This window comes from Erpetoichthys calabaricus, chromosome 2 (assembly GCF_900747795.2).
Source record: "Erpetoichthys calabaricus chromosome 2, fErpCal1.3, whole genome shotgun sequence".
Taxonomy (NCBI): Eukaryota; Metazoa; Chordata; class Cladistia; order Polypteriformes; family Polypteridae; genus Erpetoichthys; species Erpetoichthys calabaricus.
Window position 1 is genome coordinate 96536718 of NC_041395.2, and position 22555 is coordinate 96559272.

General features: G+C 38.2%; 2 protein-coding genes across 2 annotated transcripts in view; both read left to right on the plus strand.

The window, feature by feature from the left end:
- LOC114645303 (mucin-5AC-like) overlaps positions 1 to 874 on the plus strand; it is a 36302-nt gene extending 35428 nt beyond the window's left edge. The window contains exon 26 of the mRNA XM_028793170.2: positions 720 to 874. Coding sequence (XP_028649003.2) covers positions 720 to 874 — 155 coding nt within the window. The remainder of the gene's footprint in view (positions 1 to 719) is intronic.
- A 4048-nt stretch (positions 875 to 4922) lies between these two features.
- The window catches only part of LOC114645305 (mucin-5AC-like), a 40602-nt gene continuing 22969 nt past the window's right edge, over positions 4923 to 22555 (plus strand). The window contains exons 1-8 of the mRNA XM_051922498.1: positions 4923 to 5952; positions 7246 to 7417; positions 7634 to 7653; positions 8191 to 10341; positions 14851 to 15116; positions 16865 to 17039; positions 20317 to 20552; positions 22001 to 22184. Coding sequence (XP_051778458.1) covers positions 4923 to 5952; positions 7246 to 7417; positions 7634 to 7653; positions 8191 to 10341; positions 14851 to 15116; positions 16865 to 17039; positions 20317 to 20552; positions 22001 to 22184 — 4234 coding nt within the window. The remainder of the gene's footprint in view (positions 5953 to 7245; positions 7418 to 7633; positions 7654 to 8190; positions 10342 to 14850; positions 15117 to 16864; positions 17040 to 20316; positions 20553 to 22000; positions 22185 to 22555) is intronic.

Genomic DNA, 22555 nt, shown 5'->3' on the forward strand with positions numbered 1-22555 from the left:
TGAAAGTCATCCCCTTTTATAATTTATGTAATTTCATGGATTATCATAGATTCTGCTATTTTTGGTTAATGAAAATGTACTTATCTGTAACATAAAGCTTTGAATACCACATCTCAAGCAGGCATACAAAAGATTTAAGTGGTTCATGCTCAAAAGAAGCCTCTCTCTTAGAAATGTAACTGTAAAATGTTGCATTTTTTTCTGTGTAACCCCATTTAAGTCATGTGTTCAGGGTACTTCTACAAATTGCCCTTCCAACTGCAAAGATATATCTGAGGCAATCAACTATGTAGCGTGTGCCATTTGCTGACTCTGAAGGTTAGTTTAGTTGACAGCAGTTGATCGGACTGTAGCAGTTACAAGCCAGTTAAAAACCAAGGACTTTGCTGCCAAATAACAGCTCCTCCTGCCTTTCTTTGGAGGTTTGGTGGGATTTAAATGTAAACTCTGACATGTCTTGGGCCTTTGCCCATCATCTTAAACTACTTTTGGGCTTTTTGATTTCAATATTTTAATGGCAATCTGTGGTAAGCACTACTGCAATACAAGTAGGGACAATATATTTGAACTGCACGTGCAATGACAAATACAGTTTGATAAAGACATCTGCTCCTATGCACAGCATGTCAATTTGTAATCAGAACAAATGTTAGTCTACCTGAAATTTGAGCATTATATCAAACAACTGAAACTGCATTTCAATTGTACCTTTTTTCAAGGCTGCTATCCAAAGTGCCCATTGAAGAAACCTTTTTTTGATGAAGACACCATGCAGTGTGTGGCAAGGAAAGATTGTGGCTGTTATGATCAAAAAGATCATCACTACCGTATTGGAGAAAGTGTACCGTCCACTGAGAACTGTCAATCCTGGTAGGATCTCTCTTCACTGACTAATATTTGAGAATATGACAGAGGTGAGGTTAATTGTAATGCGTAGATTGGATTCTAAGGTTGGATCACATTCTGTATGGAGTATGCATGATGGGTATATGCTCAAGTGAGCTTTTTATGAGGATTATATACTGCTGCATTTTGGTGGTGAGAGGTGGGGGGAAGACACCTTTCAACATAAAAATAGGAGTTCATAGTCCCTTCGTATGTGATGTGTAGGTGGAACAATTGATGGACTGGAATCTCTGAACAGGTTTTGATTTTGACTCCCACGGGACACAGATTTGAGTAATCAAAGTATCAAGAATTCCTAATGTGGTTTGACAAATTAAGTGAGGTGAAAATAATATATAATGATGACTGCTTAATTGACATTTCAAGTAATATTTAGTTTTTAATTCTAAGTTTAAATCAGACATTAACAAAAACAAAGAATGTGTGGCTACGTTGTCAACTATTTATTGATTTGCTACTTTTTCCAGTTACTGCTCAGCAAAAGGAGTAATTTGCATGCGGGATGACAATGGTGAGTATAAAACATTCCTCAAGCTTGTATCTTATGTCATAATTAAAAATACAATTTTTTGTCTGTTCATGTTTTAAAAAGCATTTCTGAATCTACCAGACTATAATTGAGAAAGTATCAAAAATTTTGAAAATTCTGTATTTTTCCTTTTTAAAGTATGTTTGGAAAAAATGTAAATTCCTTCCCTTGACCTTACTACGAAAACACACTTTCTTATGCTTGTACTGTATTCTGATGCCAGAAGGGCGATTTAGGTTGCAAGTGCTTGACGATTTTTGGTGCAAAGTGGACATATTATTTCACTCCACAGGACACTATGATGATTTTTATTCAGCAGTGGAATTGTATATTGAAGATATACTGTCATACCATATGTGATAGCGGTGTGTCCATGCAAGTTAAGAGCAAACCTCCTCAACTACCCACTGGCCATAACTATGGTGAAACTGATATGCCTTTTCCCTTTTCCCTGATTGTTTGTTACTTTGAAAGTTCTGCTGTGGAGTACATTAATATTTATTGCAAGAAGGTGTGAATGGCAGGAAAATGTCACGTGCAATTGAAATAATTTTAAACCACCTGGAAACAAATGCCTTTTTTATCTGCAAAAAAGCTTAAAGAATAGTAGCCCACCAATTTCACAACTAGGTTTTTAAATTTTAATAAGTAATAATAAAAAAAAGAAATAAAAATAACAAACTAACAAATATATCACCTTGCAAGTATCTGTAAGTAAATCAAACTAAAATCATGTAAAGTAGAAAACATTAAAATACTTTTTCTTCAATTTAGTACAACAGCATTCATCTGGATTTAAATTTAAAATATTGTAATACTATTGTAATTTTACATGTGAGTAACAGGTGAAGAAAATGTTCCCTTCATTTAACATTATGAAGTGTTTTAGACAATTATTGTGTTTGATGTTCTTTATTCATTTTTTTTCACTTTCCTGAGGAGTTTTTAAGACTTCTTGGTGGCTATTTTGGGGTTTCCGAGGTAGAGGAATTGGATTAAAGCATTTATTTCATTCTATCTTGGTTCCTGACAAAGTTGTAATTTTTTGGCGTCTTATCTCGTTGCTATTTTGAATATTAACAGGTAGCACTGTTTTATGACATTCGCATAAGCCATTGCCGTGGCAACCAACCAGAAGTCTCCAGGACTGTGCTTGCCTTATGTCATCAGCGTGACCCTTTAAAAGGGTCATTTATGATCTGTTTGGGTATCTGTGTTTTGGATAAAACTAAAAGACTTCCATCCATTCATAATGCGTGCTTCTCTGTATTTCCATTCTAGAACTTACTTTCTGATTTATGATTCTGATTTTTCTGTCATGTTTCAGGCTTGGCAAAAAATAAGTTTACTCTTTGGTTTTCACCACAGTGTATACTCCATTTTTTTTTGTTTTATCTCCTGGTCCCAAAATTAAACTCATTCTTCTTTGGCAGAACAACAATATTAAAATAGTTAAATACCCACTGTTGTTTGAGCTACCATCTATTAACTGTTTAACAACCGTCCACTTAAACCTTCTTAGAAACCAATATCCAAAGACCATGCCAGTATATCTTTAAACAAAGTATTAGAGCAATGCATGTGTATCTCCCAGAAGTGGCATAAGTTACAGAAATGTAATAATTTGTAAGCTACATATTGGTAACTAGGGTCACACTAACCAGTTGATTTAAGTAAGTTCCTTTGAGTGTATTCAAGATCAATCCATTAATGACATTCAACGAAAAACAAACACCATTTCAACTGAATATACACAACTGACAACAAAATATGCAAAGCAAAGCATATGCATTCCTTCCTGAAATAGATATCCTTTAAAGTTCCTTTTAAATAACAAAAACAGAAATGCACGTATGCACTTATAAAAAGGGTAACAAGGTGGAATATTTTATTCTCTTTTAATATTAAGGTGCGATATATGTTATGCTACAGAGTCCAAATAACTGACAAAAGCTAATTTCTTATCTTAAATTTGCAACTTACATACTTGTCTGTTTCTTTGTAATGCAGCCTGCACATGCATCTATAATATGAAGCGGTATCCACTGGGAGCTCTGCTTTACAACACTACAGATGGCATTGGAGGATGCATCTCTGCGACCTGTGGAGCAAATAGCACGATTATAAGAGAAGTACACTCTTGCACCACCACCACTGTATCTCCTGCAACTACTTTTGTGTTCAGCACAACTTCTCCATCTCCCACAACTGAAACACTTTTGACTCGTAAGACCCTTATGTTTCTAACAGACTACTACTGATATCAGTGTATTGACATGTGATTAGATTACTAGATTTACCAGTTAATTAGAAATACCAGGTTTTATAAATTAGCTATGAATGCAGGATATTTTACAGTGCTCCTTAAAGTAATATAGATAGATATGTCAGTGATTAGGTGAGTGATAATTATATCACTAAAGTTTCCATCAGTTTTTCCTTGGGAAAATCATGCTTGCCACTCTGTCCTCAGAAATAGTTTCAAGCTTCACCTGGTGAATTCCCACATGCTCCGAATTCAGCCGAGAGATATAATTCCTTTTGCACATCACAAGTTTGACCCACAATCTCCACCTAGAGGGTATCCTAATGACATGCCCAAACCATCTCAATTTTGTTTTCTCAATCAAGAGGAGAAACAGTGAAAACAGTATTATTTTGTATAACCCCTATATCCAAAAAACACATTTATTGAAGATAGAATTTATTTTTCTGTTTTTTTTTTTTTGTCTTTGATTTAATTTTCTGTGCAGCCTCAACTGGATTACCGTTGTCAACTAAAAGTCAGCCCACAACAATTTGTGAAGAAGAGATCTGTGAGTGGTCAATTTGGTATGATGTTGACAAACCAGACCTTGGAGATCAAGAGGGAGACTTTGAAACTTTTGAAAATATTAAGAAGAAAGGTTACACAGTTTGTCAGACACCCACATCAGTTGAATGCCGTGCCCATCGTTATCCGGATACGCCACTCAGTAAAATACAACAGGTGGTGCAATGTAACACATCATTTGGATTAATCTGCAGAAATATAGACCAGTTTCCTCCTGTATGCTACAATTATGAGATTCGAATTCTTTGCTGTCATGAAGTCCCATGTGGATTTACCAAATTCACACAAAATGGAAGGACATCTTTACCTCCCAACACAAGTGAACAAACCAAAGGTACTCCAAAACAAACTAGTGAGAAGACGACTCCATATCAGTCCAGTGGCTATACTTCTTCTGGAAAAATCAGTGGGTATACAACCCGTAGACAGACAAGTGAACAAACAGAACCTGAGAAGACTAGTAAGCAAACAACTTCAACACCAAGCACTAAACAAATAACTTCAGGAAAGACAAGTGCACAAGATCATTCAACTACTGGACAAACCAGTGGTCGTGTAACTTCTGGACATACAACTGCCAGACAAACAAGTAAATACACAACACTACATCAGTCAACTAAAAGTACAAGCAGTGAAAATACACCTATCACAGAAATGAGTGAAAGCACAAAATCAAGAGAAACAACTCCCAGACAGACTTCTGGGCATTCAACTATCAGGCAAAGCAGTGGTCGAACATCCACTGGTCAATTTAGTGAACATACAACTCCTAAACAGACAGAGAAGCCTACAACTGTAACACAGACTAGTACGCATATAATTTCACGTCAGTCTACTGAGAGTAGAACTTCTAGAATGACCAGTGAACATACAACTACCAGAGAGGTGACTAAGCACACGACTCCTAAACCTATTAGTGAGCATTCAACTGTAATGCAAAGTAGTGGCCAAACATCCATTGGTCAATTTAGTGAACATTCAACTACTAGAAAGACCAGTGAGCAGACAACTGCTAGGGAGAATGAGGGTACAAGTCCAAGGGAAACCAGTGGATATACAACTTCCAGAATCATTAGTGAGCTTTCAACTATTAGTCAAAGAAGTGGCCAAACTTCTTCTGTGCAATCTAGTGAATATACAACTCATAGACAGACAGGCGTCTATTCATCTGTTAGAGGGACTAGTGGTCACACATTCCCTGGTGAAACAAGTGAGCGTACAACTCCAGGTGATATTAGTGGGCATACAACAACTGGACATACCAGGGGGAGTACAGGCCCTGGACAGACAACTGATTATTCCACTTCCAGAAAGGTTAGTGAGCATACAACATCAAAACAGACAAGTGAGTTTTCAACTCGAGGAGTGGCCACTGATAGTATATCTACCAAAGGGGTAAGTGAGCACACAACTAAGGGGCAGGTCAGTGACAGTTCAACCAGAGGCATGAGTGAGCACACAACTCATGGAAAGACCACTGAGAGTATCAGTTCTAGAGGTGCGAGTGAGCGCACAACTAGAAGAGAGAGCAGTGAGACTACAACTGCAAGAGGCAAAAGTGAGCACACAACTCAAGGAGAAAGTAGTGAGGGTACAACGACTGGAGGGATGAGTGAACACACAACTCATGGAAAGGCCACTGACAGTACAACTACCAGAGGAATGAGTGAGCACACAACTCTAGGTGAAGCCACTAAGAGTGCAACTACCAGAGAAATGAGTGAACACACAACTCATGGAAAGACCACTGAGAGTACAAGTTCTAGAGGTGCGAGTGAGAGCACAACTCAAAGAGAGAGCAGTGAAACTACAACTACCAAAGGCAAAAGTGAGCACACAACTCGAGGAGAAAGTAGTGAGGGTACAACGACTGGAGGGATGAGTGAACACACAACTCATGGAAAGGCCACTGACAGTACAACTACCAGAGGAATGAGTGAGCACACAACTCTAGGAGAAGCCACTAAGAGTGCAACTACCAGAGAAATGAGTGAACACACAACTCATGGAAAGACCACTGAGAGTACAAGTTCTAGAGGTGCGAGTGAGAGCACAACTCAAAGAGAGAGCAGTGAAACTACAACTACCAAAGGCAAAAGTGAGCACACAACTCGAGGAGAAAGTAGTAAGGGTACAACTACTGGAGAGATGAGTGAACACACAACTCGGGGAGCGAACAGTGAGAGTACAACTACCATAAAGATGAGTGAACACACAACTCATGGAAAGACCACTGAGAGTACCAGTTCTATAGGTGTGAGTGAGCACACAACTCGAAGAGAGAGCAGTGACACTACAACTACCAAAGGCAAAAGTGAGCACACAACTCAAGGAGAAAGTAGTGAGGGTACAACTACTGAAGAGATGAGTGAACACACAACTCGGGGAGAGAACACTGAGAGTACAACTACCATAAGGATGAGTGAACACACAACTCGAGGAAAGACCAGTGAGAATATAGCTACCAGAGAGATGAGTGAGCACACAACTCTAGGGGAAGCCACTAAGAGTGCAACTACCAGAGGAATGAGTGAACACACAACTCTGGGAGAGAACAGTGACAGTACAACTCCCATAAGGATGAGTGAACACACAACTCATGGAAAGGACACTGAGAGTACCACTTCTAGAGGTGTGAGTGAGCGCACAACTCAAAGAGAAAGCGACACTACAACTACCAGAGGCAAGAGTGAGCACACAACCCAAGGAGAGAGCAGTGAGAGTACAACTACCATAAGGATGAGTGAACACACAACTCATGGAAAAGCCACTGAGAGTACAACTACCAGAGGAATCAGTGAGCACACAACTCTAGGGGAAGCCACTAAGAGTGCAACTACCAGAGAAATGAGTGAACACACAACTCATGGGAAAGCCACTGAGAGTACCAGTTCTATAGGTGTGAGTGAGCGCACAACACAAAGAGAGAGCAGTGAGACTACAACTACCAGAGGCAAGACTGAACAAACAACTCAAGGAGAAAGTAGTGAGAGTACAACTACAATAAGGATGAGTGAACACACAACTCATGGAAAGGCCACTGAGAGTACAACTACCAGAGGAATGAGTGAGCACACAACTCTAGGGGAAGCCACTAAGAGTGCAACTACTAGAGGAATGAGTGAACACACAACTCGGGGAGAGAACAGTGAGAGTACAACTCCCATAAGGATGAGTGAACACACAACTCATGGAAAGGCCACTGAGAGTACCAGCTCTACAGGTGTGAGTGAGCGCACAACTCGAGGAGAGAGCAGTGACACTACAACTACCAGAGGCAAGAGTGAGCACACAACTCAAGGAGAGAGCAGTGAGAGTACAACTCCCATAAGGATGAGTGAACACACAACTCATGGAAAGACCACTGAGAGTACCAGTTCTAGAGGTATGAGCGAGCACACAACTCAAAGAGAGAGCAGTGAGGGTACAACAACTGGAGGGATGAGTGAACATACAACTCATGGAAAGGCCACTGAGAGTACCAGTTCTAGGGGCATGAGTGAGCAAACAACTCGAGGAGTGGCCACTGATAGTATATCTACCAGAGGGGTAAGTGAGCACACAACTCATGGAAAGGCCACTGAGAGTACCAGTTCTATAGATGTGAGTGAGCGCACAACTCAGAGGGAGAGCAGTGAGACTACAACTACCAGAGGCAAGAGTGAGCACACAACTCGAGGAGAAAGCAGTGAGAGTACAACCAGAGGAATAAGTGAACGCACAACTCAAGGAAAGACCAGTGAGAGTACAACTACCAGAGGAATGAGTGAGCACACAACTCTAGGGGAAGCCACTAAGAGTGCAACTACTAGAGGAATGAGTGAACACACAACTCGGGGAGAGAACAGTGAGAGTACAACTCCCATAAGGATGAGTGAACACACAACTCATGGAAAGGCCACTGAGAGTACCAGCTCTACAGGTGTGAGTGAGCGCACAACTCGAGGAGAGAGCAGTGACACTACAACTACCAGAGGCAAGAGTGAGCACACAACTCAAGGAGAGAGCAGTGAGAGTACAACTCCCATAAGGATGAGTGAACACACAACTCATGGAAAGACCACTGAGAGTACCAGTTCTAGAGGTATGAGCGAGCACACAACTCAAAGAGAGAGCAGTGAGGGTACAACAACTGGAGGGATGAGTGAACATACAACTCATGGAAAGGCCACTGAGAGTACTAGTTCTAGGGGCATGAGTGAGCAAACAACTAGAGGAGTGGCCACTGATAGTATATCTACCAGAGGGGTAAGTGAGCACACAACTCATGGAAAGGCCACTGAGAGTACCAGTTCTATAGATGTGAGTGAGCGCACAACTCAGAGGGAGAGCAGTGAGACTACAACTACCAGAGGCAAGAGTGAGCACACAACTCGAGGAGAAAGCAGTGAGAGTACAACCAGAGGAATAAGTGAACGCACAACTCAAGGAAAGACCAGTGAGAATATAACTACCAGAGAGATGAGTGAGCACACAACTGGAAATAATACCAGCGAGAGTGGAACTACAAGACAGATGAGTGAACATACATTACCAAAGGAGACCAGTGAATTTTCCACTCTCGGACAAAGTTCTGGTCATATTTCCCATACAGCTGGACAGACTAGTGAGCAAGCATCTTCTATAGGAATAAATGAGCACACCACCCATGGGGAAATAAGTGAAAGCACCTCTACCCAAGTGAGAAGTGAGTACACAATTACAAGGCAAAGCAGTGAACACACAACCCCAGGACAGACTAGTAAGCATTCAACAATTGTTCAGAGCAGTAGCACTACATCCCCTGGTCAAACAAGTAAACATACAACTGAAGCTCATATTAGTGGGCATACAACACCCAGTCAGACCAGTGAGAGTTCAACAATAAGACAAACCAGCGAGAAGACAACTGTGCACCAATCTAGTGAGGGTACAACAATGAGCCATACCAGTATGAATACATCCCCCACTGGAGGCAGTGCACGTCCAACACCAGGACCAACCAGTGAGCACACAACTTCAAGGCACACCAGTATGTACTCATCACAGGCTCAGACAAGGGAACATTCAACTGAAGGACAAAATAGTGAGCACACAACTCCACAACAGAGTAGTGAGTATACAGTTCCTGGACAAAGCAGTGAGCAAACTACAGGCCAGACTAGTTCAGTTGTAAATACTGGAGAAACCAGCAAACATACAACTCCCAGACAAACCAGCATGCATGTCACTTCAGGTGAAACTAGTAAACAACCAATTCCAACCAGCAAGCATGAAAGCAATACGACTCCAGTATTTACTGTTGTAGGGAGGACAAGTGAAAGCACATCACATATTCCAGCTAGCACTATATTTTCTTCAACATCTACAGCTATTCACCCTGAAACAACAAGAGTGGCATTCATGTCCTCAGCTCTTCCCACAGCTCAGTCCACAAGCTTACCAACTACTTGCAGACGTCAGTGTCAATGGACTGAATGGTTTGATACCCATTTTCCCACTCCAGGCCCAAAAGAAGGTGACTTTGAAACCTATCAACAGATAAGACAAAATGGTGGAAATATCTGTGATCATCCAGATAAGATAGAGTGCAGGGCAGAAAAATTCCCTAATGCTTCACTTGAAGGCGTTGGACAAGTTGTTCAGTGTAATGTATCTATGGGACTGCAATGTAGGAATGAAGATCAAGAAGGAGCATTCCCACTGTGTTACAACTATCAGGTTAAAGTTCGATGCTGTGATGATTATTTGTGCGAAACAACAGTGTCACAGCCAGTTAGTACTCCTCTAGCTCCCACAGCTTCAACTGGAAAAGAAATATTCAGCTCACTAATGAGTTTTCCAGTGGAGAGCACGGTACATACTTCCTTTTCCACTAGTTCCATTTTGTCTTCTGCTCCTTATTCCACACTGGGACAAGGCACAAGCATGAGTGCATCTTCATCTATTTTCTCAACATCATTGACTAAAACTCATCCATTCATCACACCAGAGACAACCAGGTCAACTGAGTCAGAGACTTCAGGAAGCACTAAACCCAGTTCAACCAGAACGTCATGTTTGTGCACTGCTAATGGCCAAACAGTTCAGCCAGGTAAGCTTAAATTCAACTCATTTTCTTTTTTCACCATACATTTTTACTACAGAATGAATAATTCAGTAATCCTGTAATTTCCTATCAGGATCTCTTTTTGTTAATATCTTTTACACTGGACAACAAATATTTTGCTTCTTGAACACTTTTGGGTATATATTTTATGGATTTTCTTTGCAATATACAAAATTCTCCTAAAAATTTTGCTATTGTGCACCATTTCATTGGGCTCACCTCATACTACAAGTATACTTATACAGTACAACATGTACAGTACAACTGTATGGTGTCATCTGTAGTGATCTAAATGTAGTGCCACTGCTACTAGGAATGCAGCTCGCAAATACCAAAAACTGTTGTTTCGTTTGCAAATGGGAAAGCCAAGCTAAAGACACTCATTAAATTAAAAGTAACTGGCTGCTTCATAAGCCTGTGGTTCCAGGGCAGTAACGTGTGGCACATAAACCACTTGTTGACACAACAAAGATAATTTTTTCTTTTCGTCATATAAAACTTTGACTGATTTAAAAATTTCGAGAGAGCAATGAACAAGGAAGGTGAATGATTTTGATATCTGAGACAGATGTTTCCATGAATAACTGATTCCAAGATTAAGGAAGGCATTTTAGTTGGTCATCAAATCGTATGGAAGGCATTTCAAGAATGTTGGTGAGACTTTTCTTGGCAGCTACAGAGCATCAGACAAAGTTCAGTTGGTTAACCACATTCTTCAAGTATGTAAAACCATGAAGTGCAACATGTTCCATCCATCCATTCTCCAACCCGCTGAATCCGAACACAGGGTCACGGGGGTCCGCTGGAGCCAATCCCAGCCAACACAGGGCACAAGGCAGGGAACCAATCCTGGGCAGGGTGCCAACCCACCGCAGGACACACACAAACACACCCACACACCAAGCACACACTAGGGCCAATTTAGAATCGCCAATCCACCTAACCTGCATGTCTTTGGACTGTGGGAGGAAACCGGAGTGCCCGGAGGAAACCCACGCAGACACGGGGAGAACATGCAAACTCCACGCAGGGAGGACCCGGGAATCGAACCCAGGTCCCCAGGTGTCCCAACTGCGAGGCAGCAGCGCTACCCACTGCGCCACCGTGCCGCCCCGTGCAACATGTTGCTAAAGATTAATTTTCTGCATTCGTTCTTGGACTTCTTCATTGCTAATCTTGGTGCAGACAATAGTAAACATTGTGAAAGGTCATTAAAACGATGGAAGAGCAGTGTCAGGGCAAGTGGAACTCGTCAATGTTGTCTGACTGTTTTTGGATACTGAAATGAGAATGCTGTGTAAAAATGAAAATCAACATCAAAACATTTTTAGTTTAACTGAACTACAGTATCATTAAGCGATTAAACACACTAAATTCAATAAGTATTCATTTAACTTTTAGCCAAATTCCTCCATGATACAGTCAATTTAAAGTTATACTTGTGTTCAGCTACAAGCTGTCTATCATAGTCACCAAAAAATGTTCAGGAAGCAAACCATTTGAAAAGAATTGTTGTTCAGTGTTATTATTATTATCATTAGTATTATTAATTAGAAGATTCCAATTATGTGTTGACAAAAATGGCAAAGAAATGGAAACTCTTTAGGTTTTTGAAGCTATTAATATACATGTGTTATTATTTTAAAGTGTATTATCCATTCTGCATCCATAAAAATTATTTATTTAATATAGAATATATCAGGGCAGTTTTTAAAATAACATAACAGCAATAACATAAGGTAATAAAGAAGTATGCATAATCATAACAACATCGCACGAAACAGAGTCAATCACATCCTTTATAAATGTCATCAGAATAATTTCTAAACTGGAATAAGTGATTTGAAAGATAAAATAATATTGAATAATCCCGGTAGAGTGATTGAGTTCAATTGTTTCTTTACAGCAATACGAGAAAAGATGGGTAAAGCCAAATCAGGTCATGAATTTAAGACAACTAGGTTTATAATATTTATAATCTCACTCCTATAAAGAGCTATCAACATTTACTAGGACTAGTATCAAATAATTTATTATCCTGCTTATAATTAATGAGAAATTTAGGATATTGGCAATTATCAGATCCTGGAGTTGAAAAATCTTTTGCTATAGCTTTTTTCATATCACCATTACAAACTGCTAGTGACTCCCTCATTTAATCATAAAGTAAGCTGTTGGGAATGTGTCAAGGTTACAAGTGGAAGGATTTAGTTTTAGAAATAATTTTATGGAATTCAGGAATACCTATTTCAGTAAAGGAATTTGATTCTCTAAAAAGAGCATGCTGAGGTTCAATAGGATTCATTTTGGAGGGATGTATTATATTATTTCTAATATCATTGATATTGTGTTTTAAAAATGTGGTAAAAACCTCACAAGTTTTGCTAGAAGTTTCCAGGAGGCATTCTGTTGAATGAACTCAAAAATAAAAATCTTGGATTTCCAGCATTATCATTTATAATTTTAGAAAAGAAAAAGGACTGCCTTCTAAGACGTATTTCCTTGCTCTATTCAGCTACAGTACATCTGCCTTTAAAATTTACAATGGACTGTTAATTTAGTTTTTCTCTATTTACACTCAGCCGTACATCATTTTCTTTTAAGACCTGACACTCAAACGGTTTTCCAAGGTATTTTAGTGCTATAGAATTTCTTTATATTTTTTTTCAGGGACCTGTGTCAGTAGCAGCTCTCATATTAGAAAAAAAAAAAATTACTTTACTGGAGCCATTGCTGGCTGTGCTAGAACAAGCACTAAATTCAGACTGATCATTCCAAATATTAGCAAACTTAGATGTGGCGGAGGCATTAAAATTATATCTTAATACATAATTCGCCTGCCTCCTCACTCACTCACTCACGTCCGTCCGAAGCCGAATGCGCAGTCGCCTTCTGCGCAGCTGCCTGAAAAACCTTACAAGACCGACATCGCGGTAGGCGGCGGATTTATGGCCGCAAAAATTCAAACAGAAAGGGGACTTCGATTGAAGCTCTAGAGGCCTGAAAGGCGATTTCGACTACAGCTCGAGGCCTAATTACGCATTCTGATTCAATTACGCATTTATTCATACACCTATATTAGGTTTGTGGTGCTTATACTTATTACTATTCCATATTGTACTGGAACATTCATCATTCAATATTATACTATAGGCCTGGAAAATTCATCAACTAACAGTACAAGCCTGTACAGTAATGAGTAAAGCGGGCTACAATCATTACAAAACAACTTCTTCGTTTCTTATCATTTGTTCTTCATACACTGCTGACACAAACTCATGCCCGTTTCATCTTACGTTGTCAAAACGTGCTTTGTCTAGTTTTTAAATAATTTGCTGCTCTTTAGTTCTGTTTAGTAGTATTTCTATATTAAATAGAATGCAGAAGTGGTCAGATATATCCATGACCTGCCATTTTATTTTATATTATTTAACACTATGGCAAAATCAATCCTAGTTTCTTATAAATGTGGATCGCATACTACTGCATGTAAAAAAGTCAGCCAATTAAACAGTGGGAACAGTTAAATGTAAAAATGAACCACAAACGTGAGAAGTATTTGGAGTGGATGTTTTAATGACATTCCTTTAAAGAACCCTTATCGTTTATTATGATAAAATTGGACAAATGACAGAAAGTATGATTCAGTGTTCATTCTTGTATATAGTCCCATCTCAGCCTTGTAGAGAGCTTCATACCACCACCCCTCTTTCTTTCTGTCCTTCCTAACTTATCATTCTAATGCCACACCAAAGTAACAGGTGTTGGATGCTACATTAAATACTTAAGGCCACCTGTACTACTTATGATTTTTGTACTATAAAGGAATTATATATTTATTTTATATATACGCTATCATAGATAAAATGGGGTGGCCAGTATCCATCCATCCCAGCTGGGGGCATCCTGGTCAGGTTGATTGGTAGTACCTTTCCCAGATGGGAAGCTGTTATAGCTGAAGGAGAGAGGGAGACTGCTTCCTGGAGCCATATGTTCCCCAGGTACCCTGGGTGGCAGTATACCTCTGGCATGTCTTCAATTTGGACATCATCAGCGCTGCATGGAAGTTGTAGTTCTGGTGAGCAGCCCTGTTGGTTCCTCTGGTGCTGGGAGAGGGAGCTGTTGAGGTCAGGCTCCACTGTCAGGGAGAAGTTCCATCTGACCCAGAAGTGCTTCCAGATGGCAATCTTGTTGCACCAGAAGTACTCCCAGGGAAGTTGCATTTGGGAAAGGAGAGAAACAATACTTGCCTAGGGAGGAATACAAGAAAAAAGGAAATAATTTTGTTTGAGGAAGACACCTGTAAAAAGGCATTGTGTAGTTATTAGCACTTTGACTGTGAGTATTGTAGATTTGTCTAGGTTATGGAGCTCTGAGATGCCCCCTACTGGATACAATATATATATATTTTATACAGTATAAAAGTATATCATGTTAATTCATGCACTTCCTGCTTCATAATCCTTTCTGTTTATTTTGTGACCCTCAATTTAGGCCACATCATATACAACACCACTGATAACAGCGGATGGTGTTACACAGCTTTTTGCAATGACACTTGTGGGATTGAAAGAGCTGTAATAGAATGCCATTCCACCCTGGCACCATCCACTTCCTCAGCACCTTCTTCATCAGAGAGCACTTTTACATCTCCATCAACATCAGAGCTTTCAACATTAGAAAGCTTACAAACAACCCAGCCTGAAATATCCACTACATTGCCTCAGCATGATTGTTCTGCAATGGTTCCACCCAGAAAGGTAAGATCTTGATGTTAACTACTTATGGTAAAAAATAATTTGAAAACTGATGAGCATGAATCCACATCTTTTTTTTTCTCAGAAAATAAAGTTTAATTTATTTCGAAACAGAGTTTTTCCAAAAAACAGACAGATATTTTCCTTTCAACAGCTGTTTCAGGATATATAGTAATGCTGCTGATAAAAGTAAAATATGGAAATAAAGTCAGAGCAGTGAAGAAAGTTTATGAAAACCTTAGAGTTTCAGTCAAAAGGACAGAAAATGCAACTGTGCATGAGATACCATCCATCTTAGTGTAGTTTGTGAGGAACATTCATCTTGTAATGATTAGCTCTGAAATGATAAAGGCACTTAATCCACAGGACTTATGAAAACAGCAAAAGAAAACTACAATATGTGACAGAAAAGAAAACAATGGCAATCAAATCAGACAAAGCAATTGACAACTCCTTCCCAAAACCCCGCAGCTAGACACTAGCAACAAACAATAGTTGTATTTGCATTGAGAAGACATTTGTAGGACATTGCCTTCAGAATTGGGTCCTTCTCAGTAGTAACTATCTGTTACCAGGATGATTATAATAGAACGGTTTATCTTCATTCTTTGTTTTATACATTGCTCAAAAAATGAAGGGAACACTTAATCATCACTGTCTAACACCAAGTCAGTTAAGCTTTAGGGATATCAGTCTGTCCAGTTGGGAAGCATTGGTGATTGTGAATCAACTTCACCTATTTTGGTGCAAATGAAAGTGATATAAGGTGCACTGGAGAGGCAACAGCAAGACAACCCCAAAAATTGAATGGTTTTGCAGATGGTGGCCAAAGACAATTGCTCTCTCCTTATCGTTCCTGACTGATTCTTCTCTAGTTTTGCACTTTCCTAGTGTTCTTATTACTGCTGGTACCATGAGATGATACCTACAGCCAATTCAGGTTCCACAGGTAGTCCAGTTCCTCCAGGATGGCACATCCATAGTTGCCATTGCTAGAAGGTCTCAACAGGATAGAGGAGATACCAGTAGACAGGCAGTTACATGATATAAATATTATGATGTTACAGTTTAGTGCATCATCAGACAGGTAAAACAGTCATACCAGAAGCAGTAGTTTATTATGTTTTAAAATGGGGATGGCACAACAGCATGATCAGCTTTGCCACTACCACTAGAGGGCAAGTATTTGACATGCTATGAAAATGCTATAACCATGCAGATTGGATTGGCACATTAGTACTATTTCTACTGCACAGAAGTCATATATAAAAAAAACAAGAAGTTAAATACTGCTGACTGCTCACTAGATGACAAACTAGCAACATGTCACAAACAAAGTATGATGGTTGATAGTGTCAGCTACAGACATCCAGAAGAGAGCACTGGGAAGGATGCTTTTGTGGTCCTGAGCAGGTGAAGATGTGAATGTTCAAGGAGTCTTTCATATTAATTGCAGATCAAAAGTCTGAACTGAAACCTAGTAGCAATAGGATAGATCAAAGCAAATGAGTGGTTTAGAGAGGTAAGAGGCAAAAAACTCTCTGGATGAGTTGGGGAAATCACAGAGAAGGTGTATGCGAAATCTTCATAATTCAGCTCTGCTAAAGATTTTTCTTCATTTGAAAAGAGTCATAAGATGTGTGAAACATGGACAGCATTACTAATTTTGTAATCATTGTTATAAACTGCAGACTCTGCTCATTTTCTCCTAACTTGTTTCTAATCCGAAACAAATACTTGGTATTCTACAGCTGAATGAGACTTGGAATATTGACAAATGTACACTGGCGACATGCAAAGGAAATAATGAAATCCAAACTGAGGGAGTAAAATGCAAGCCTGTGAAGCAGATGACTTGTGCTAATGGCAGGCCTGCTCACAAGGTGTATGATGACTCAGGCTGCTGTTATGACTACGAGTGTGAATGTAAGTAATGGCTGGCTCAGTTACAGGGTACTGGGGGAGTTACAGTATGTGTTCATATTCTAGTGACATCTAGGATTACAAGGCATCTGCAAAGTTATAATTTCCAAGAAGTCATTTATCTCATTAATTGGTCATGTCATGGTCTGATCTAAGCTCTCCATTTTACAAAGAGGTGCACTACACACTTAGCGAGTGTTATCTTTATTATTGCTGTTTCAACAAAGGAAATTCAAATTGCATGTAAAATTATTCAAAACATTATAGAAAATAAATGACTGTTACATAGTGGTTGTTTAGGCTACACTGTTTTATTTACTTATTCAGAATGATGTGCAAATAATTCTGAAATTACATTGCAGTTGTTTAGTGACTCACTCAGGGTCATACAGTGTGTCAGGGTGGAGGGGAAGTTAGCAGACCAGCAACTTTGTGGTTTACTGCCTGCTTTAACTCCCATGTTGCCAGCTCACACTGCCTAGACAATTTGCTTTTATTTACTTGAAGGAAACATTATGTTTATGCAGAAGCCAGTAATTTATTCATGCGTGTCATTTAATTGATAGTCATTGAGACCTTTTATGTACCAGCACACTCCCAAGCTAACTAACACAGGGCTAGTTTAGAGTTTACAGCTCATTTTATGGATGTGGCAGTAAACCTGAATCTCTCACACATATATGAAGACATGCAGACTGAACAGCGCTACGCTGGGATCTGAATCCTGGATTGAGGAGCTCGTGAGGCAGCAATGTTACCATGCCTAACTACACAGAATAAATTTGGCCCTTGGGGACACAATGTTATTTTGGAACATGGATTCCTATTGACATTAGAAAATATCAAAAATGGATGACATAAAAGTCAGTTCAAGAAAATCTACAAATAATTTGCATTATCTGTATCAGAGAATGTGAAAGCACAATTTTTCAGCAGTGTTGCGCTGTCCTTGGTCTGTATCTACTTATGAATGATACAAAGATAGTGTTAAGTCTATTTAACATTTAGGCAGACAATCTGGAAAAAAGTTGAACAATGTTTTCAGTCCCCATCTGCAGTGTTGAGCAACTAGAATAATGCACAAGAGGAAAACAAGTACACACCAATAAATTAAACCACACAGTGTTTGCTCATTTATGTTTTTGATTACTATAACACTCCACACACTTTCCACATTACTCACAAAAATGTATGTTTTCTTTCTTCTTAGGATGTTCACTTCCCTGGAACCATGTCAATTACAGTATATTTAACTGCTAAACAATATGAAACCCATTGATAAGTCAAGCACCACCCAGTGTGTCTCATTAATAACTGCTGTCACATGCAGAAGACACATAAAATATAAAGATGAAAATACTATTGGTTACACAAACTGATACCATAAGTTGCCAAGATCTTTAAATGGCATAAAGGAATGCCAAAAAGTGACGTGTAGGGAACAAACTTGCTAACCAGTCCTCATGATAATCTAAGGACAGAAGCTACCCTGGTATTGGTATGGTGAGTCCAAAAGGACTTGTTTTACTCATCTAGCTCAACACAGTCAGTAATCACCTGCTTATGTGAACAAAACTCCTACAAAATGAGGAGTATAACACTGTGAAAAAAATCATCACAGTACTGCAAGAAAACAAAACTAACCAAAAAATAATCCTAAAAAGCATAAAATTGACATGTAAAAGGCTATGCTAAGAAGAAAACAAAACTACAAAACAGACAGAAAAAGAATAAGATTTAGAAATGAATGAGGATGGCTTGCTCACAAAGATCAGAAAAGCTGATAGTCTTTCTATATTCCATGTCTGCATTATGGAGTTGGGAAAAATCACTGCTTTGTTCACTTGACCAGGCTACACGCACTGTGTCACATCACACCATAGAGTAGCTATCTCGAGTCCCTACCATTTTAACAGTACACACTACCAGCGGCATTCAGAGTTTCAAGGGAAAACTGCCCTTCTATCAGATGTTACTGTATGTGCTTCTCCAACCTCATGGCTTGACTAATATGTCATGTAAAAGTAGTAACAAAAGGTGAGAAGGAGCAAGACACAGACTAAACCAAGTATTGCCAGAAATTCAATTCCACTTCAATCACTGATCACTAAAAAAAAGAAAAATACATAATTACATAAACGATTAGAGAAAATAAAAGAGAGAAAAACAGCATGTAAACAATCAGAGTATCAAAGGAAATAAAAGAAACAAAAATAGCATGAAATATGCTTGAATGGCTAATGTATTTGGCATGTTACAAAATTAATTGATGAATGGTGCTTAGCAGAAAAAAATAGGTTGATTTGTAAAGATAACATGAAAACTATATACCCTGGAGGGGGTACAAAATGCAGAAGTATTTAGAAAGGGTTGATAGGAAAAAAATAAGAAAATAAAGTATAAGCAAAAATGTTTTTAACTTTTATTTTTTGTAAATATTTTTGACATTATGTACTTATGTAGTGGATTATGAACAACTACAGGAAATAAATAATGAAAAGAAAAAATAAAACTTGCTTGTTGGTTAGAGGTGCTATAGTACTTAAACAATGTCAGTATCAAGGAAGGCACTGTGTTTTGCAGAATTTCAAGTTTGGAGAACACCCCTTAAATTAAATTCCTCAACTTTTTATCACATACCTTTTAGTTCAAAATTCTTAGATGGTTTTTCACTTGTTAAGGACTATAGTCCTATTGGAGAACAGCCCAACACTGGAAGATACTGGAAGATTCATTCATGAGATATAGTTATTGGTGGGGTGTTTTTTTTTTCTTTATAGCATTAAACATAATAAACATCTTTTCTGATCTTTTGTTTTTGGTTTGTATTAGTTAGTGTATTAATGATCACAGAAATATTCACAATAAATATTTTAAACAACAAGTTAATAGAAGCTATTTAAGCCATCTTTATTCAAACTGTAGAATGCAATGTTCTTTTCATATAAACAAAACTTAAAACATTAAACCAAATAGCATCAAATAACATGATGATTAATCAAAAATTAGTGCCATTCATTGCTGTGAATAGAGCAAAAACAAAATAAACTGAAATTGTCTAGGCATTGTACTGAAAATGCTAATTCCTGGCTTCATATTTTACTCTTTTTTTCTTTAATATCTCCTCTTATTAACTGACATAAGATAGAGACAGTATTTTTATTGCCATGCACATGAAGTCTACCCATATCTCTTATAGATTCATATTCCACGTTGAACATTTTCAAAGTTCATCATGTTGTGGCAAAAGTCCTTAAAATATTTCTTCTCACTTTGGCAGGTGTTTGTGAAGTTGTAAACGTCTTGCATCATGTGACTTTCGATGGAACTTCTTACATATATAGGGGCAACTGCACCTATGTGCTAGTCCAACAGATCAACAACAAGTATGATGATTTCCGCATTTACATCAATGAACAGCAGCAGGAGCTAGAAAAAGATGTTGGATCTCAGTCTTTATGGATATTCTACAAGTCCAACTCTGTGTATTTGACACGAGAGCAGAATATGAACAAGGTAACAATGGATGCTCATTTATTGAGAATACAGTACATAACCAAGTGATAAGTAAACTGTGGTTTCTACATGAAAATATATTTTTATAGTTTTGCAGACAAAACTATATTGCTATAATAGAAGTAACACTAGCACTGTCCTAACTCGTTTTCATTTGAAATTGACCTGTATTATATTAAATTGTTCAGCTGACAAGATTCTTAATTTCTTAATTAATCAGAAGGTGCTTGGATCACAAAACTCCAGTCATTCTGTCTCTTGAAAACAGTCTTCATCAACATTAATAATGGAAACCAGGTTCACATTCATGTTTACACTCCAGTTAGCATTTTCCAATGACGCTTTAAAGTCGATTCATGTACTGCCTATATATTAAATGGACATTCACTATGTCTAGCCAAGACATTTTGTGGGTGAGTCTTACAGCAATGTAAAACTCAATAATTACCAGACCTGTGAGACATCAAACCAGTGTTTGGTGGCCATGCATACTGTAGACGTACTTACCACTCAAAAGTAAGTAGCAACTAACAAACAATCATTTACACATGAAGAGTTATTGAACCAATTGAATCTGACTGTTATTAGCATTACCAAATGTAAGTTAATTTAAGTTTTGGCCCAACCAACAGAGAGAAGCTGGCAACAACCAGGTTCTAGAGGCATATCATGCTATTATCAAAAGAAAATTGTGAGAACGTCTTAAAAAAAAAGTGAATGCATTACTTTACCAAGCAATTTCTTGAGACTCTAAAGTTCCATCAAAATACAATCCCCAGCATACTCTCCAAATGAAAAAAGCCTGAAGAATATGCCTTTCAAAGAGTGACCATTCTATCAGAATTTCTCCAAACGCATTGTCTAAGCTGTTTCATAAAGTCGCAAAGAAATCTAGAATATCTCACTGTCTTCATGTTTCTCTTGCTTTGGCAATGCCTAGTGCTTATGATTTCACCATCAGTAGGGCATTAGAAATAAAGCAGGATGACCCAAAAGAGGAACTCTTTGCCAAACAGACTGTACAGTATATCTAATTATATTTTTAGAAAAGCTAACAATGTATTAAATGGTGAGAACCTGATTCTGACAATCAAGCATAGTGGTAGTTGTGTCATGATTTTCTATGCTTTGCTGAACAATCATTTCTTGATGGAGCCATGAATTATAGTTCATATTAAATAATTTTTCAAATGACTATCATGTCATCCCCCTGTGAGGTAAAATAAGATGTGCCACAACATTAGAACTATTGAAAAAAAGATCTTCAAATAACTGTATTTGCATTCAAATTCCCTGTAGATTTTTACTTGATTAGTTATATTACATTGTTAAAAAATTAGGGAGATTATCATAAGCCGTCATGAAAGAAGAAAATGGAATACAATATTAATATTTACTCTTTTTTAAAGTAGTATATTCATCAGTTCTGTCTGATTTTACTCTTACAGGTGTTCCTCAATGATCATCAGGTTTTTGGATCAGTAAATAAGGATGGCTTCAAGGTGTATACCACTGGCGTACTGGTGTATGTAGAAATTCCATCATTCCAGGGCCTTGTTGTATATGGTGGGACATTCTCACGTGTCCAATTACCATACAAATTGTTCTTTAACAACACAGAGGGACTATGCGGTAAGCAATGACCATGGCTGGCCACACTGATGTATTTTTTGCTTTTTTCACTCTCTTTTGGTTTTTGTTATGACTGTTTTGTTACACTCAAACTGGATGTTCTTAATTTGCATAACACTCATACATTTACGAATTTTATAAGGTGTACATGGACAGCAGCCTTTCAAATACAGGGGAATACAAGACTTACATTTTTGGAAAAAAAAAAACACAACAAAGGAATAAAAAGTATTTTGATGCCAAGATGGGAAAAACTGCACATAATTTAAAAAAATTAAAAGGGTATTAATTTACCACACCAACATACCAAAGGACCAGTGTAAAAGTAGTCGTATGTAACTTGTGGTTATGATAGGTGACTTGAGTTGGCT